This window comes from Antechinus flavipes, chromosome 3, assembly GCF_016432865.1.
Source record: "Antechinus flavipes isolate AdamAnt ecotype Samford, QLD, Australia chromosome 3, AdamAnt_v2, whole genome shotgun sequence".
NCBI lineage: Eukaryota > Metazoa > Chordata > Mammalia > Dasyuromorphia > Dasyuridae > Antechinus > Antechinus flavipes.
The window spans coordinates 611,907,293-611,924,848 of record NC_067400.1 but is presented as its reverse complement, the minus strand read 5'-3'; the positions used below and the strand labels follow the sequence as shown (position 1 = coordinate 611,924,848).

The following is a 17,556-nucleotide window of genomic DNA, read 5'->3' as shown; positions in this document are numbered from 1 at the left end:
ATTATTTGGCTGCCTGGGACCCCTGAAGGTAGGGAAGCACGAGGTGCAGCAAACTAGGTCCCCAGGGAAATGGGGGCTGGGGCTGCAGCTCAGGGTCCCTGACTCCCCCTTCTCCCCCCCCAACAGCTCACCCGCGGGTGCCCCCAGGCTCGCCGACCCCAACACTGGCCCCGGGCGCCGACCCTGCCTGTCCCCCCCACTCCCGCTATGTGCCCTGTGGCCCAGCCTGCCCAGCCACGTGCGCCGACCCAGCCGCCCCGGCTCGCTGTGGCCAGCCCTGTGCCCCCTCGTGCCAGTGCGTGCCGGGCCGACTGCTCCTGGCCGGACGCTGCGTGCCCCGCGAGCAGTGTGGCTGCCTCCGGAGGCCGGGCAGGGCCTTCTGGGCAGAGGGCTGTGCCCGGCGCTGTCGCTGCCCCCCCGCCGGGCACCCTGGGAGTGCGGGCCCCCAGTGCTGGCCCGCCCGGTGCCAGGGCCGCTGCGAAGAGGCCTCCGGGGGGGGACACCGCTGCCGGCCGACCCATCTGGGCGCCGGGCCCCGGCGCGTCACCTGCACCGCATCCGGCAACTTCCGCTTCCACACCTTTGGGGGAGCCCGATACAGCTTCCCGGGTTCTTGCGTGTACCGGCTGGCCGGCCCCTGCGGTGCGAGGGCGAACGGCGGCCCCTTCTACTTGGACATGGTCACCCAGATCCAGCCTCTTGGTTCCTCCAAGGCCCTGACCCTGCGGGCCTGTGGCCTCCGGCTGGACATGAGCCCGGGAGACCCCGGCCTTCTCCGGGTGAGGCCAGCCCCCTCCCCCACGATTCCTCACTGGGACCACCCTGACCCTCTGATCTCTCGCTGGCCCTTCACTCCTTGCCATTCATCCTTGCCCTCGCTCGTCTTCTCACAGTTTCCCCTCCGTCCCCAAAGAGGCGTTTGGAAGGGGAGATGGGGGAACAAAGTCTGGCGAGCATTTGCATTTCCCATCCCCTTTCCCCTGGGCTCCGGCCTGGTTTCCCACGTTTTCCATCTCCCTCCTCTGGGATCTTCCCTCCAGCCTTTGCAAAAGCTGTATCCCAGGCCCGGAGGGCCCTCCCCTCCCCTCCCAATCTTGGGACCCCCAGCTCCTCCGAGGCTCGGCTGCCAGCGCCTCCAAATCCCTCCCGGGCCCCCTGTGTCTTCCCAAATCACTTTGCGTGGACTTCCCTGGATGGACACTTTCCTCCCAATAGAATGCAAGTTCTCCGGACCGAGGACCGTTATATTACGGCCTTGGTACCTCAGATTCTAGGCCGGCATGTGAGAGGCCTTAATAATTGCTCGCTGAATGACCGAGGGAACGGGGTGAGGTTGGCGTGCTCCCAGAGCGGTGCCCTCGATGCAGGGACTCGTCAAGGAAAGGGCTTTCCCAAAGGAAAAAGGGCTTCCGACCCTGGGGAAGGGGGAGCCCCGAGCTCTGGGCCGGGGTCCTTGGGCCGCCCCCCCTGCAGGGATGACGAGGTACGAGCCCGGGCCTGGAATAACTAGCCGCGTGTCCTCTGGCCTGGGCGAATAACCAGCTGCCCGGGTCCTCCCTCCCCACAGGTAGACGGGGTCCTTGAGTCCCTGCCCTTCTTCCGCGGACGCTGTCTCCGGGCCTATTCCTGCGGGGGCCAGCTGTGCCTGGACACGGCCTCGGGCCTGTCTCTCACCTACGACTGGGACAGTCTGGTCCGGCTCTCGGTCCCCCGGGCCCTGGCTGGGAGCCTGTGCGGACTCTGTGGGGCTGTGGCCGGAGGAACACCCACCTCGCACCTCTCGGGCCTGGCCCACTCCTGGAAGGTGGCCGAGGTCCCCGGCTGCGGCCCGTCCTGCGGGCCGCGCTGCCCGCCGGCCTGCCCGGCCGCCCGGCGTGGCCGCTACCGAGGGCTGGGCTACTGCGGACTGCTGGGGGCCTCGGCCGGGCCCCTGGGCCCCTGCCACCGGACCCTGGATCCCGCGCCTTTCACGGAGGACTGCGTGGAGGAGGTGTGTCAGCACCGAGGCTGCCGCCGGGCTCTCTGCCGAGCGCTGGCGGCCTACGTGGCGGCCTGTCAGGCTCGGGGGGTCCAGCTCAGGCCCTGGAGGACGCCCGGTTTGTGCCGTGAGTGACCGGGCCAGCTGCGGGGTCCCCGGGGGGAGGGTGTAGGGAGCCAGCCCCCGACTCCTTGGCGGGGAGAGGATGGACAGCCGGCTCCCTCGGGCTCGGGGCAGGGGGAGCAGGGAGGGGCCTGCCGAAGCCTTAGAGCTGCTGACTGCTTGAGACGGGATTAACTGGAATATTTCTCTTTCTTTCCTTGATACTGTTCCCATGTCCATGTTTCTCTCCTGTCTTCTCTGTCTCCACCTTCCGTTTTCCCTTGACTGTTTCTCTGTATTTGATCTTCCATGCTTTCTCCTGTCTGCTCCTCTATCTGTCTGTCTCTCTGTTTCTCCCTCTGTGTCTCTGTCTCTGTCTCTGTCTATCTCTCTGTGTGTCTATCTCTCTGTCTCTATTTCTCTCTCTGTGTCTCTGTGTCTCTCTCTATATCTCTCTGTGTATCTCTGTCTCTCTGTCTCTCTCTGTGTCTCTGAGTCTCTATCTCTCTGTCTCTCTCTGTCTATCTCTGTATGTCTCTCTCTGTCTCTCTGTCTCTGTCTCTCTTGCCTCGGTGTCTCTTGCCCTCCCTCCCCCTCCCGCCCCCCAGCCCTTCGGTGCCCGGCCCATTCCCATTACGAGCTCTGTGGACCACACTGCCCGGTGACATGCGGGGCCCCGACGGGGCCCGAGGGCTGCAAGGCGGGCAGCGGGTGCCGCGAGGGCTGCGTGTGCGACGCGGGCTTCGTGCTGAGCGGGGCGGCCTGTGTGCCCAGGGGCCGCTGCGGCTGCCTCCGCGCGGGCCGCTACCGGGCGCTGGGGGCCACGTGGTACCCGGGCCCCGGCTGCGAGAGGCGGTGCCGCTGCGGGCCGGGGGGGGCCGTGTCCTGCGGGCCAGGCCGCTGCCGCCCCCACGAGGCCTGCGCCGTCCGGGGCGGCGTGCGAGGCTGCTTCCCCGAGAGCCGCGCCAGCTGCTTTTTGGCAGGGCCGGCCCACGGCCTGACCTTTGACGGCCGTGCCCTCGGAGGCCTGGCTGGACGCTGTGGCTATGTGCTCGCCCAGGCTTCCGGGCCTGGCCCCGAGCCCTTTGGCCTGCAGGTGGAGGAGGACGAGGCCGGTCCCCGACAAATCCATCTTCGCCTTTACGGGCATCGGCTGCTCCTGGACCGTCGCGTCCCCGGCTTTATCAGGGTGAGAGCCGGCGCCCGGGTCCTTGGGACGTGGACACTGGGGCCCAGACTCTGGTCCCCGGGCGGTGCCGGCCCAGCAGTTTGCACAGCGGGTCCTGGGAAGGAGCGGAGGCCGAGGGTTCTCCCTCCCCGCGGCCTGGGGGAGGGCTGAGGCGGAAAGGGGGAAAGGTGAGCTCCTGGGGCTCAGCAGGAAAAGTTGGGAGGAGCCGGGGCGACGTCCAACTAATTATTCCCAACTCAAGGAGCTTTCGTGAATTTGCCCACCATGGGCAAGTCACTGGGACTGCCGGCTTGGACCTAGAGGGTCGGAGTTCAAATCCTCCTTCCAAACAGCTACGAGCCTTGGACAGACCCCTGCCTCAGTTTTCTCTTCTGTGCTCGTGCTTAATACCTCCGGAGGGACTAAGCAGGGACTGTCCCTGCAAGGGACCGGACGCTTTGTGGGTCCCGGGCCCTCGGGCCCCGGCTCGCAGCTGGGAGCGCTCCCGGCTGGCCGTCAGCTTCGTCCTCCGGTGTCTCCCCAGGTGGATGGAGAGCGCTGCCGGCTGCCCCTGGTCCTGTCTGGAGGGCGGCTGTGGGCCACCCGCGAGGGCCGAGTAGTGGCCGTCCAGGCGGCCTGCGGCCTGCGCCTCTTCTACGACTTCGCCCGACACCTGCGGCTGACCGTGCCGTCCACGTACTGGGGCCGCCTCTCCGGGCTCTGCGGGAACTTCAACGGGGACGGCGGCCTGGATGACTTCGGCCCCGCGGGCTCTCTCGAGGGCTTTGCCACCAGCTGGGCCCTGCCTGGGCCCGGCCCCTGCTCTCCCCCCGGGCCCTGCCCGCCCTGTCCACGGGGGCTGGACGCTGCCTTCTCGGGGCCCTCGGCCTGCGGGCTGCTCAGGCTGCCAAGCGGGCCCTTCGGCCGCTGCCACGGCTTGGTTCGGCCCGATCCCTTCTTTGGGTTCTGTCTCCAAGACATGTGCCGGGGCCGCGGGGGCCGGCCGGGGCTGTGTGATTCGCTGACCGCCTACATGGAGGCCTGCCAGGAGGCCGGGGCCATCGTGCGGCCCTGGAGGAGCCCCAGCCTGTGCCGTGAGTGGCTTCCCAGCCCGATGGGGACACCAGGAGGGGCCTGGCCTTGGTTGGACCAAAAGTGTCCCCAAAGGGGGGGCTACCCCCGAGAGTCAGGTGGAGGCCGGGGCTTCCACCTTTAATCTCTTCTGATTTCCAGCAGCAAAGGGCGGCTTCCCTCCCAGGGCATCCGGCAGATCTCGCAGCTCTCGGTGTCTGCCAGCTTCTGGCTGCTCTCCTACCTGTTTCCTTTTTTATTTGTTTTTGCTGAAGCAGTTGGAGTTAAGGGACTTGCCCGGGGTCACACAGCCAGGACGTGCTCCGTGTCTGAGGTCGGATTTGAACTCGGGCCCTCAGGGCCAGTGCTTTATCCCACTCGGCTGCCCCCTACCTTTTCCCTGCTCCCACCTTCCTCCCTCCCATCGGGATTTTCCAGATCCCCAAAGCTAGAAGGGCTCCCCACTACACGGAGCCATCTCAAACCCCGCCCTCAACCCACCAGCTCTAACTTTACCTTCAAGGTCTCTCGAGTGCGTGGGAGCCACGTCCTTCTCAGGTCCACAGACTCTGTTCTGCGCATGTTGTGTCCCTTTGCAGCTCTCCCGTTCTGCTTTCTGGGCTGATCCTGCACAACGGTTGTTCAAATCCCTGAATGTCTTCTCTTATCCCTAGGGAGTCTCCTCTGCTCCCAGCCAAGCATCCCCAGGGCCTCCTCTTGGCCCTCCTGGGGTCTGATCTCGGGCCCTCGGCCACCCTGGTGATCCTTCCCTAGACAATCTCCATCCTGTCAATAATCTTCCTCCAGGGGGACCCTTGGGACTGAATGCGGCTCCAAAGGCAAAACCGCCAAAAATAACCAAGAAGAGAGTCTCAAGAATAACAAATTTCTCTATTTGAGACATTGCCTTCCTTACCTCATTCAAAGGCTGCGCCCACTTTGGGGATTGCTGTGATCAATATTGAGCTTGTGGTCCACTAAAATCCCCAGATCTTTCTTAAGGAAATGGTTATCTAGTAGGTAGGAAATTGATTTTCGAGCTCAAGTGTAGCTCTTCCCCTTACTGCTATTAAATTTAAGCTTTTTAGACCAACCCATCCTTCCAGCTTGTTAAGACCTTTTTCTGTATCCTGACTTTTTTCCTTTTGTCATCCTCCTGGCTTTATGCCATCTGAAAATTCAAGGTGCAAACGGATCATTCCTGCTGTGTGACTGTTAAAAAGGAAGAGCTCAGGGCCAAGGGCAGATCCACAGGGTCCCTCCACGTTGGCCATGAGTCATTAATGACTACTTTGGCTCTAATGATTCCACCTCCTCCGGATCCACTTATCTGAGAGAACAATAGCAACCGGAGAGAATCAGGGAGGAGAAGAGGCTTGGCTTGGGCTTTGGAGGAAGCCCAGGGGCCTCCGATTACCTCCGAGGCTGAAGGGAGGGAGGGAGAACATTCTAGAACTGGGGCACAAAGAGAGGCGTTCGCAGGCCGTGTTTGTGGAACAGCTGGTAGGCCAGTGTGACCGGAATGCAGAAGTCCCCCTCCTTAATTTAGAATCGCTTCCGCCCCCCTTCGCCTGTGTGGCAAAATGGGCTGATAAGTGTTTAACAACTGGCTTTCTTGGGATGGGAATATACTCATGGCACGCTTCTAAATTTAACATGCATCACTGACACATTCTCCATTACTTTCTTAAGTCTAGAAAATAAATCAAGCTCGATTTGTAAGTACTGATAATTTCCAAGGTATAACCAGTGCCATGGAAAATTTAACAATCGGCTCTTGCAAGTCACTCCAAGCTCCAGCGCACTCCAAGGTGATATTCCCGTCTCTGTGGCACCTGTGAGGTCAAACTTGCCTTTTTTCATGTTAGGACTTCCAGTTCCTCTTCCTTGTTGACTAAACTTTGGGCGTTTGTCAATAGACATTTGAGGTCCATGATCTTTTCTTGGATTTTGTCGTCTGGGGACATCTGCCACTCTTCCTTCTTCACTCGAGCTACTCTATGGGATCCACTTTGGTGAATTAATAGTCAGTTTTCCCCCCTCTCCCTTCCTTTTTTCACTTTAAGACTCACAGAACAATAAACAAACCCATTCTTTCTGACTTTAAGTCAAATTCCCTCCGTCTCTGCCCAGGACTACATTATTTCCATATTTTAAACCATAAATCCCATTCTTGGGCGCCATCTTCCAACTTTGCTTTCCAGCTCCAATTTTTCTCTTCTCCATCTTTGTCTTCTGTGGCCAGAAGTGATTAAAACTAGACCCATGACCCCCAGGGTCTTTCCCTTCTAATCCAAGCTTTTCCCTTTGGCAAATACTTTGAGGGAACTTTCTGGGTTTCTTCTGGAATGATTTGTGCCCCCTGAATCACCACCAGTCGGTAGTATTCATCCATTTCGACAGGTCTTGAGAGGTACTCTCTTAGATCTTGGATACATGCCCCAGGAAACCTATCGATTTCTCTGTTATTGCCGTTAGGTTGACATATTGCCACGTTCAGCAGCTCACGTGTCGGAGCAGAGGAGGCAGATTGGGGGCGGAGGGAGGGGTGAGCCAGCCTTGCAGTTGGGAGAGCAAAGGATTAACTGAGAAGAAATGGTCGAGCAGCTCAACCCTGAGGAAAGACTGTGAAGGGGAGCAGGAGACCAGAGCTAGGGGGAGGGATCGATTGGCTCCTGAGAAGTAGAGAGGGCTGGGAAGAGACGGGAAGGCAATTAGAACGTTGTTCTGTTGGGCACCCGGGGAGCCTCTGTGCCACTGATCCTTGCCTTCTGCCCTCAGCCCTGAGGTGCCCACCCCGGAGTCACTACAGCACCTGTGCCCGGACATGTGACCTTGGCTGTGTCCCTCTCCTGGCTCCTGCTCGCTGCTTACCCCAGTGCTTCGAGGGCTGTGAATGTGACCCCGGCTTCGTGTACAATGGGGCTGGCTGCGTATCCCAGGAGCGATGTGGCTGCTTCCACCGTGGTCGTTACATTCTGGTGAGCAGGGGCTGCTGGGGGAGAGGATCCTACTCAATTCAACTCATTTGCTAAGTATTTCTGTGAAAAAATGGAGGCAGAGGGTTTAGCTACTACAGTCGTTCCTTCAAGAAGTTTACAGTTTTGGTAAAAGCATCGAAAATATCAAAAATAGAGATAGCTGGGGGCAACTAGATGTCTCGGTAGACAGAGCATCAGCCCTGAAGTCAGGAGGACCTGAGTTCAAATCCGACCTCAGACACTTAACACGTCTTATCTGTGTGACCCAAGTCATTTAACCCCAATTGACATTTTCTCCCCCCCCCAAAAAAAAGAGTAAAAAAAGAAATAGAGGGAGCTATAAATGTGACAAAACATGAGACGTGTATTAGAAAATTAAAAACCTATTGATGGGGGCCGGTGGGAGGTCATAACCAACTGGAAAAACTGAGGAAAGTTTCTGGAAGAAGTAATGTTTTAATTGGGCTTAAATCCTCTATCAGTCAGCAAGCGTTTACTAAGCACAGCTATGTACGAAGCCCTGTGCTTCAAAGACTTTACTTCCCAACGAGGAGGGCAATATGTACATATATGAGTAGATACTCAAGAAATAGCAGATGATTTGTTGGTGGGGAGGGGAGTGATTAACAACTAGGAAGGGGGCAGGATGTTTGTCAGAAATGTTGACATTTGAGTCTTGGAGGAACCGGGGGATCTTAAAATCAAAGGTAAGGAGGAAAATATTCCAAGCCCTTAAAGCATAAGGAAAGGCAGATTATGATTCCCCCCTCCCTCCATTCTCAGTTTATATGATGTGATTACAGGAAGAAAACAAGCATTTATATAATAACAACAATAGACATACATAGATATATACACAGATTTTTTTATTTTATTATTATGTAATAGTATTTCTTAGACACCTACTATGTGCCCTGCACTGTGCTAAGTGCTTTGTCAATATTATCTCATTTGATCTTTATTACAATCCTGAGACATAGGTCCTGTTGTTATCCTCACTTTACAACTGAGGAAACTGAGGCAAAGAGGGTCACGTAGCTAGTAAGTGTCCGAGGGTAGATTTATCCTGCACTGCAGGATCCTGCAGTTTATCCACTCGCTGTACCTAGCTACCGTTGAGCACAGAATGTATTTTATACATGGTGATGTTTTAACACATAAACAAGATGGATCTGTGCCCCATGATCTCTTTATGATGTGAGAACCTCTTGAGTGGATGAAGAGATTGGCTGAGCAAACAATTCAGTCGTTCCTTTCAGGGCATTAAATATCTGGATGAAGTTCAGCAATTACATTTTACACACGGCTAAAAATCCCAGGATCCAGGAGTGCTCCATGCCAGGAGAGCAAGTTCCTTCTCCTCACATCGATCATGTTATCAGAGCTACTGGACCAGTAAGAAACAGTGCATTCAGCCAAAAACTGAGACGTATAACTGAGAAGAGATATGGATATAGAAAATAGTCATCCAGGGGATGACTCCCTCACAGCACAGAAAAATGAACTCAAGAAAGGCACAGGCTCTGGGAGGCTAGCTGGGTAGCCTACCAAGCACAGACAGTATGCCCCAGGAAATCTGAATGAGGATGTTTCAGGGGAAAAAAAAGAAAAGGAAAAAAAAAGGCGTTCTAGGTCTTGTGATATTACTAGTAGTTGTGAGCTGTCTTTTGTCTCACCTGTTTCCTATACCTGTGCCTCAATACTTCTGTACTCTGAGTTTAAGCTCAATCTTCCCATGGATGCTGTATTTGTGACAGAATGCATCCTAGTTGTAGAGGAAAATGTTTTGTGACAGCTATTCTCACTATATCGTCTTTGAAAATGCCTTTGTTAAAAGTTGTCTTTCTAGCAGCTGTTTGTTAATGATTATACACTGGTGGGGGCTCATGAAATACGTTACTGGGAACCAGTGGAGCTTAAAACATGGGGAGGGATTTAATAGAAAGAGAGGAGGAGAAAAGCTTACTCTAAGTATAGGGGAGAACAGGCACAAAAGCAGAAGCTCTCAGGGCACTGTTGGTTTATGTTCAATGGCCAAGGAGCTGTCCAGTTTGTTCAAAATATGTGAAAGGAGAATCAGACTGGCAAGGTACAATGGCACCAGAATTGTCAGACTTTGAATGGCAGTCAATTATAATCAGTCAATGTAAGTACTTACTGTACCCTACTCACCCTGCAGCTCTGCTAGTGGCTAGAGGGCTGATGGCACTGGGAACAGGTAGAAAATATAAGAGAAGACAGAAGTGGGAGAACTGATTGTTTGGAGATGAGTGGAAAGGAAGAGGAAAACATGGGTAACGGTGCAGAGAAAGAACACTGATGCTGGAATCGGAGGTCTTCTGAGGTTCCACTCCCTTCTCTTGACTCCTACAATTTTTGTGGCTCGGACAACGGCCTTCACTTTCCTCATTTGTAAAATGAAGTGGTTGGATGAGGTCATCTCTAAGGTCTCTTCTAGCTGTAGGGCAATAATTTCATGAAAAAATCAAACCGAGATTATAGCCACGGAAGGAAGGAAGCAAGCATTTTTAATAAATTGCACCTACTACGTGCTAGTCACTATGCTAAACACTTTACAACTATGATCTACTTTGGTTCTCACTGCAGACTTGGGAAATAAATGTTATTATCCCCATTTTACAATTGCGGAAACTGAAGCAGAAGATGGTGAAGTGACTTGCTTAGGGTCACACAATTATTAAATTGCAGGAGTCAAATTTAAACTTATCTTTCTGACTCCAGATACCAGTGTTCTATCCAATGTGCCACGTAACTGCCTCTAAAGAGTTTAAACAAATAATAGTGTCCCTGACATAGAGCATGAAGTCAGGAGGGGCAAACCCAATCAGAAAAACATTTATTAAGCACCTACTATGCACTGTGCTAAATGCTGAGACAAGAGTCCTCAAGGGAGCTTACATTCTCTTATCCTAAGAAAGGAAATATGTTCATTTCAGTATTTATTATTAAGCACCTACTATGCACTGTGCTAAATGCTGAGACAAAAGAGTCCTCAAGGGAGCTTACATTCTCTTATCCTAAGAAAGGAAATATGTTCATTTCAGATGAAAGGTCCCTGGAACAATTGATTGAAAATTTCCCAGAGCCAAGTATCATTTTGGATTTGGAAAGACAACCAGGAAAAAATAGATCCCAGATAGGGCTTGGACCTAAGTTCAGAATGGCTGGTGTTCCAGTTTGAGCAGAATAGAATTCTCCAAATAAGACTGGTGGGAGACAGACTGTGGAAGGCTTTAAATGCCAGGCTGAATCTGTATTTTTTCTCAAAGCAATAGGAAGTCTCTAGTCTTTCTGAGCAGCTTAGAGACAAAATCAGATTTGCACATCGGGAAGATTATTTTGGCAACTATATGGAGGCTGGATGGGGGGGGAGGGAGAGATTGGGAACAGAAAGATGCATCTGGGGCTACTACGATGTCCAGGTGATGGGTGATGAAGCAGCGATAGAGGTGGAGAGAAGACACATGTGGGACACATGTTGTGGAATTAGAATTGATCAGCCATGGAGTGATGGAGAGAGAATTCTGCGATGATTCTGAAGTCACAAAACTAGGAGAGAGAGTGGAACCCAAAATACAGGGATGGAAGAGTGAGGGACCAGAATGCATTGGACCTTAGCGTTTCAGTGTTGTTGTCACAGAATCTTACACTAAGATGGCCCCAGATCATGTCAGTCCTTGAATGTGGATTTTACTTGGAAAGCAATAGATTTTATCCCATTAGGGAGAAATGACATAGATTTTTGTGTGAAGAAGTTAGCTTATGCAAAAATAAGGATGGATTAATAGGGAAAGTGAGGGGGGGGAACTTACTAGGAAGCTATCAATCACTTAATCAACAAGCATTTATTAAGCACTTGCTGTATCCTGGTCACTGGCCTATTTCCCTGTGAATTTGAGCATGGTAGGGAGGTATCATTTTCAAATGCATGCTTGCAGGCCCCAATGCAAAGTGAAGTAAGCGGGACTTGTAAACGCCTTTTTTCTTTTAAGGGATGGTTCTTTCAAAGGGAATATGCAATTGAGGCTGGTAAGCTGGGCTATACTGTCACTTGGGGTCTGGCGCAGAAGTGAGTATTTTTAGCTATGGAGGGGAAAGATTCACTCCCTCACTCAGAGGCCACAGATTAAGGCTGGAAGGGACCCTTTAGACCAGGTCCCTCATCCCCCAAAGATGAACTACCTTGCACAAGATCACTGTGCACTAATATGAATCCAGAGGCTCCAGCTCCAGAACTCTTCCCACAATGCTCTGTGTGAAGAACTTATGGCTATGGATGTTCATCCATGATCTCTATTGATGAAATCAGAATAGAGATACAGAATTACCGGCTCACTTAGCAGACAACAAATGCTGATGGACACCCTGACCCAGGCTGTGCTCAGCCTGGCTTTGCCATCTCCATTTGGAGGAGCCATTGAGAAAGGGAGGACTTCATAGGAACACAATGTGTTGCTTCAGAGTGACGGGTGACTTCAGAGTCCCCAGAACTCTCTGCGGCAACAGCTTTCAGCACCAGTTGATGTCATATAAAGAAGCAATCAACTCCTTCGTCATCTTTCTCGAGAAAGTGATGGAGAAGTTAAAAGCTGCTCACAGGGGAGCGCACCTGAAAAACCAGTTGGGTCAACTGAGATGATGTAGGAAAATATTTAGAAATCTTAAGTATTCCATCCGAATTAGCTGTTCTTTTGTTGTTCATCAGGGAAGGGATGGAGAAAGATAACTGAATAATTCTAGTAGCTTAGCATTGTATATAGTACCTACTACGTGGCAGTCCTTCCGAATTAGCTGTTCTTTTATTGATAGGTTCATCAGAGAAGGGTTGGGAAATATCATCAAAGATATTTGAATAATTATCATATCCAACTTAGCATTTATTTATATATTTATTTTTTGCTGAGGCAATTGGGGTTAAGTGACTTGCCCAGGGTCACACAGCTGGGAAGTGTTAAATGTCTGAGGTTGGATTTGAACTCAGGTCCTCCTGACTTCAGGGCTGGTGTTCTATTGCGCCATCTAGCTGCTCCTATTTTAGCATTTATATAGCATCTACAATGTGCCAGGCACTGTGCACAAATCTTATCTCGACTGATCTACAACCCTGTGAAGTAGGAGGTGTTATGCAAACAGAAGTGGCTGGTCCCAGGGCCTCACAGCTACATGGATTTGAACTCGTTTTTCCTGACTGTAAGTCTAACTCTTTCCACTGTGCCTCTTAGCGATCAAGAAGAGCTCACTTAGTATCTCTTATTTCTCATCTAACATACAATTTTTTGGTAAGTTAATATTTTTCCCAATTACATGTAAATATGGTTTTCAATATTCATTTTTTTAATCATAGCTTTTTATTGACAATCAACATTCATTTTTAAATAAGATTTTGAAGTTCCAAATCTTTTTCTTCCTCCCTTCACTCTCCCCCTTCTAGGTTATATATGTGTAATCATTACATACAAATTTTTTTGTATTGTATTTTTATTTTGTTAAACTTTCCCAATTCTACTTTAATTTGGTTCTGACCTCATTTGAGAGTTCTGAAGGCTGTTTTTTTATTTGATTTGATATTTTCCCCAGAAACTTTTAACGTTTTTAAAACGTTGAGCTTTAGATTCTCTCCCTCTTCCCACCCATTAAGAATATATACAATTAAAAAAAAAAACTTATTGATCTTTTTTCCCACCTTCATTTCTGAATCTTTCCCACCCTCTCCTCCGCCCAATGAATTATCCTCTGTAATAAAAAATTGTCTTCAAAGAGAAAAAAAAAATCCAATAATGAAATTTTTTTTTCATTTTTTTGGCAAGTTAAATAGATTTTTTTTTTATTATCCCAGTACTTTCACCTGCCTACCAATAGATCAAGTGAATCCAATAATGTGACGTTCCACACCTACAACCCCAGACCTGCCAAATGAAGGGAGGCACATATTCCAAGGGAGCCCACACATCTTGCTCTCTACAATTACCGAGCATTCAATTTCAGCCTTTATTTGCTATTGTTCTTTACATTTATACAATCGCTGTCTTCTCACATACGGTTTCTTTCCCTCTGCCAGGCTCTCTCTCTCGGGAATCCTTCCTTTCTTAAGGCATATTAAGATTCCATTACATCGTGTACCCCATTTGATTAATCAGTCATTCCTCGATTGGGGGGATTGCCCCTTATTTTTACCCGTTCCCCAATCCCTGGGGAAGGTGGCTGGCGCGTGTGTGTGCAGGCAAGCCCCCGTGTGCTTTTAGGATGTGTACACTGAGGCAGTTCTGCAGCCAAGAGCAGCCTGGATAACTAATAAAAGGATAATAATCTAGGTTTGGGACACTCGGAGCCTGAGTTTTACAGGCAGTTAATGAAGCCAGACTGGTGGACAGGAGAGGTCAGGGCTGAAGATATTGCTTTGAGAACCATCCAGGGAGTTGGAGAATGGAGGCTGAATGTGTAAGAAGGGGGAATCGGACTAGATAGCCTCCATCTTTTCAATCTAGGTGTGTGCTTCTAGTCAGGGGTCCTCAAACTTTTTAAATAGGGGGCCAGTTCACTGTCCCTCAGACTGTTGGAGGACCAGACTATAGTAAAAACAAAAACTTTGTTTTGTGGGCCTTTAAATAAACTTCATAGCCCTGGGTGAGGGGGTAATTGCTCTCAGCTGCCGCATCTGGCTCACAGGCCGTAGTTTGAGGACCCCAGTTGTAGATTGTGGGGAGTGTGGAGGGAAAAAAGACCTAAACCCAGACAGACATAAATCTAAAAATGGTATAGAAGAAACACCTTTGTTGTCTATGAAATAGACTTCCCCTCCCTGGGACTCGGTTTCCTTATTTGTAAAATTGGCCTGATGGGTCTCTAATTAGGGTCCCTATGGGAAAAAATAACAGAGACTTGGGGAAACCCCCATTAATGGTCTGGAAGCCTGAGAAGACAATGGCGGAGGAATGATTATAAAGGGAGGAGAATCAGGTGCATGGGGCATCTGTGATGCTGGAAGAGGCAGGAACACAGTGTGGTCAAAGTGGGAGCAGTGTCCCAAGGTTTGGGAGCGGAGACTGCTGGAATTATCCCGAGCATCCACTTTTGGGGATGGCAAAGACCTGGGAACCACGTGGCTGATGAACAGGTTTCTGAGCTCCAATGTCTCGGGCTGGTCCAGAAGGGAGAGAGATGGCTAGGCCAAAAAATGATCCCAAACCAAGCTGGGTGATTTAGGGGCAGAGGAAAGGAAGGATGCAGCTCCTCCCTTTCACTACAGGAGCATCATCAGCTTTGGTGAGTCCTGTTTTCCTTTGTCATGAGAGAGGGGCTCCTTAAATGAGAGATGGAAATAACCCCCTAGATAAAAACAAATGTTATCAATAGAACCTTTTTTTAAGAAAAAGGACCAATTAATTTTCCAATTATTGAGGCAGTAGATAAAGCAGTTGGGAGGACCTGAGTTCAAATTCAGCCTCTGACACCACTTACTAGCTGTGTAAACTTAGATAACCCCAATTCACCAAAAAAATGAAAAAGTGAGACATTTCAGGTGGTGATTAGGGTAGAAACCAAATTGTGATGGAACTAAAGAGTCAGGCTCTAGATGTATTAGCCTTCCTATATAACAAAAGATGGCTTGTTGGGAGGTGGAAAACCTCCCATGTTTTAGGCACACATTGGCAAGGGAGAGCTGGAAGGTCCTGAGAAGGGAATGGTCTGCTACATACAAAGCATTGTGCTAAGAGCTTAACCTTAATTGATCATCATAATTACTCTGGGAGATAGGTGCTATTATCCTCACTTGGCACTTGAGGAAACTGAGGCAGAAAGAAGTAATTTGCCCCAGAGAGCAGGGATTATAGGCTTCTAAGGTTTTCCTTCTAAGGCTTCCTAACACCTTCCTCAAATTACAAGGATCATTCTCCATTTTGTAAATGAGATAATCAAGGATAGGGTAGAAAAGTTCACTTATTACCTGTGTGACCTTGATAAAATAACTTAATTTCCTCCAGCCTCACTTTGTTCATCTGCAAAATGGACTAGATTTATGAGCCCTCCCCATCCAAGGCTCTAAACCTTGGGAATTTGGGCTAAATCTCCAAACGCAGGTCTTTTAAGAGACAGGTGGGGCCCCTGAAAAGAAGGGAGTCTTGAAACAGCTGCCCCGCAGGAGTGAGTGGGTCATCGGAGAGGGAGGGCCCGGGCTGACTCGGCGCCCTCCCCACAGGTGAGTGAGACGCTGCTCCTCCCAGGCTGCAGGGAACGCTGCGTCTGCCAAGCGGGGGGTCACCTAAGGTGCCAGCCGTTCCAGTGTCCCCAAGGCCTGGACTGCGTCCTGGACCGGGGGGTCCGCCGCTGCAGGGGGCCTCTGGGCAAGGGCAGTGCCACCTGTCGCCTGGTGCCCGGAGGCCTCTTTACCACCTTTGACGGCTTCCAAGGCAGAGTCCCTGTCCTTGCCTCCCCGGGCGCCTACGAGCTGACCATCTTAACCGGGGCCAAGCCCCAGGATCCTGCCTGGTTCCACGTGGTCACAGAATACCTGCCCTGCTCAGCCTGTCCCGCCCCAGAGGCATGGGTCACCACCCGCTTCCAGGACGGCTGTGTGGCTGTGGGGCCCAACAGGGAGGTCTGGGTAAGTCACCGACCCCTCAATGAGTCGTGCTTCTTCTAGACCTCGATGGGCCACGTCCACTACTTCAAATGGCCGCATAAAAGCTGGGAAGAGCTGGCCTGTGATTTTGTCCTATCTCACGATCTTCCCCTACCCCCAAGGAACCTGCATTCTGGCCCCTCCTCGGCCAGCCCCCTTAGCTTCCTTTTCTCCTCTGAAGGTGAACGGGCACAGGGCCCAGCTCCCAGCGAAGGTCTGTAAAGGGGTCAGGGTCCGCTGGGCTGGGCCAGGTAAGGTCCTAGTGGAGAGACCGCCCCTTCTCCGGGTGCTGGTGGGGCCAAAAGGTGCCGTGGCCCTGAGGGCTGCCCGAGCCCTGGGTGGGCAGCTGCAAGCCGCCTGTGGTGACTTCAACGGGGACCCCCGAGATGACCTTCGCCTGAGGGGCGGGCTTCCTGCTACTAGCCTGGACGACGTCTTCCGGTCCTGTCAAGCTCAAACCTTCAGTCAATGGTGAGGAGCATAATCTCCCCTCCAGGGAGATCTCACCCTCCCACATGTCCATACCTTTAGCCCAACCCTTTTTGGGACCCCAGCTCCATAATCTCCCTACCAGGGAATTAATCCCCCAATTTTCTCTCTCTTTTCTGACTCCCTCCCCGAGTCCAATGTCTGAGGCCCTTCCCATATAGAAGGCCCTTCCCAGGACCCAGACAAACAGATCGGCAGATGATCTAGCCCCCCACGCGTCCCACTAACCCTACCTTCTCTCTGTGTCTCTCTGTCTTTCTTTCTCTCTCTGATTCTGTGTCTCTGTCTATCTGTTTCTATCTCTATCTGTCTGTCTCTGTCTCTGTCTCTCTCTGACCCTGTGTCTCTCTCTGTCTCTCTGACTGTGTCTCTGTTTCTATCTCTATCTGTTTGTCTCTCTCTCTCTCTCTTTCCCTCTGACTCTGTGTCTCTGTCTCTTTCTCTCTGTCCATCTCTCTCTCTCTTTCTCTGTCCATCTCTCTCTGTTTCTGTTTCTCTGTCTCTGTCTCTCTCTCTCTCTGACTCTGTGTCTCTGTCTCTCTCTCTCTGACTCTGTGTCTCTGTCTGTCTCTCTCTCTCTCTGTCCATCTCTCTCTTTCTCTGTCCATCTCTCTCTGTTTCTGTTTCTCTGTCTCTGTCTCTCTCTCTCTCTGACTCTGTGTCTCTGTCTGTCTCTTTCTCTCTGTCCATCTCTCTCTTTCTCTGTCCATCTCTCTCTGTTTCTGTTTCTCTGTCTCTGTCTCTCTCTCTGACTCTGTGTCTCTGTCTCTCTCTTTCTCTGTCCATCTCTCTCTGTTTCTGTTTCTCTGTCTCTCTCTCTCTGACTCTGTCTCTGTCTCTCTCTCTGTCTCTGTGTCTGTCTCTGAGTCTCTCTCTCTCTCTTTCTCTCTGTCCATCTCTCTCTGTTTCTGTTTCTGTCTCTGTCTGTCCATCTCTGTCTCTCTGCCATAGCATGAAGAAGACGCCCCCTCCTGTCCACCACGAGGACTATTTTTCCACTTGATAACAATGGAGCCGCTCGGGTCTGTGGTCAGCCCCACTCCCAGAGGCCGGGCACCTCTGACCAGGGTACTACTGTCTGCCTCTGCTGAAGTCATCAATAAATGGGTTTTGGCAAATTGAAGCA

General features: G+C 51.5%; 1 protein-coding gene across 1 annotated transcript in view; it reads left to right on the top strand.

The window, feature by feature from the left end:
* Positions 1-17,556, top strand: part of LOC127557551 (IgGFc-binding protein-like) — a 17,594-nt gene extending 38 nt beyond the window's left edge. The window contains exons 2-9 of the mRNA XM_051990861.1: positions 127-779; positions 1,568-2,105; positions 2,689-3,269; positions 3,793-4,342; positions 7,101-7,300; positions 15,519-15,923; positions 16,123-16,412; positions 17,382-17,556. Coding sequence (XP_051846821.1) covers positions 127-779; positions 1,568-2,105; positions 2,689-3,269; positions 3,793-4,342; positions 7,101-7,300; positions 15,519-15,923; positions 16,123-16,412; positions 17,382-17,433 — 3,269 coding nt within the window. The 3' untranslated portion in view covers positions 17,434-17,556. The remainder of the gene's footprint in view (positions 1-126; positions 780-1,567; positions 2,106-2,688; positions 3,270-3,792; positions 4,343-7,100; positions 7,301-15,518; positions 15,924-16,122; positions 16,413-17,381) is intronic.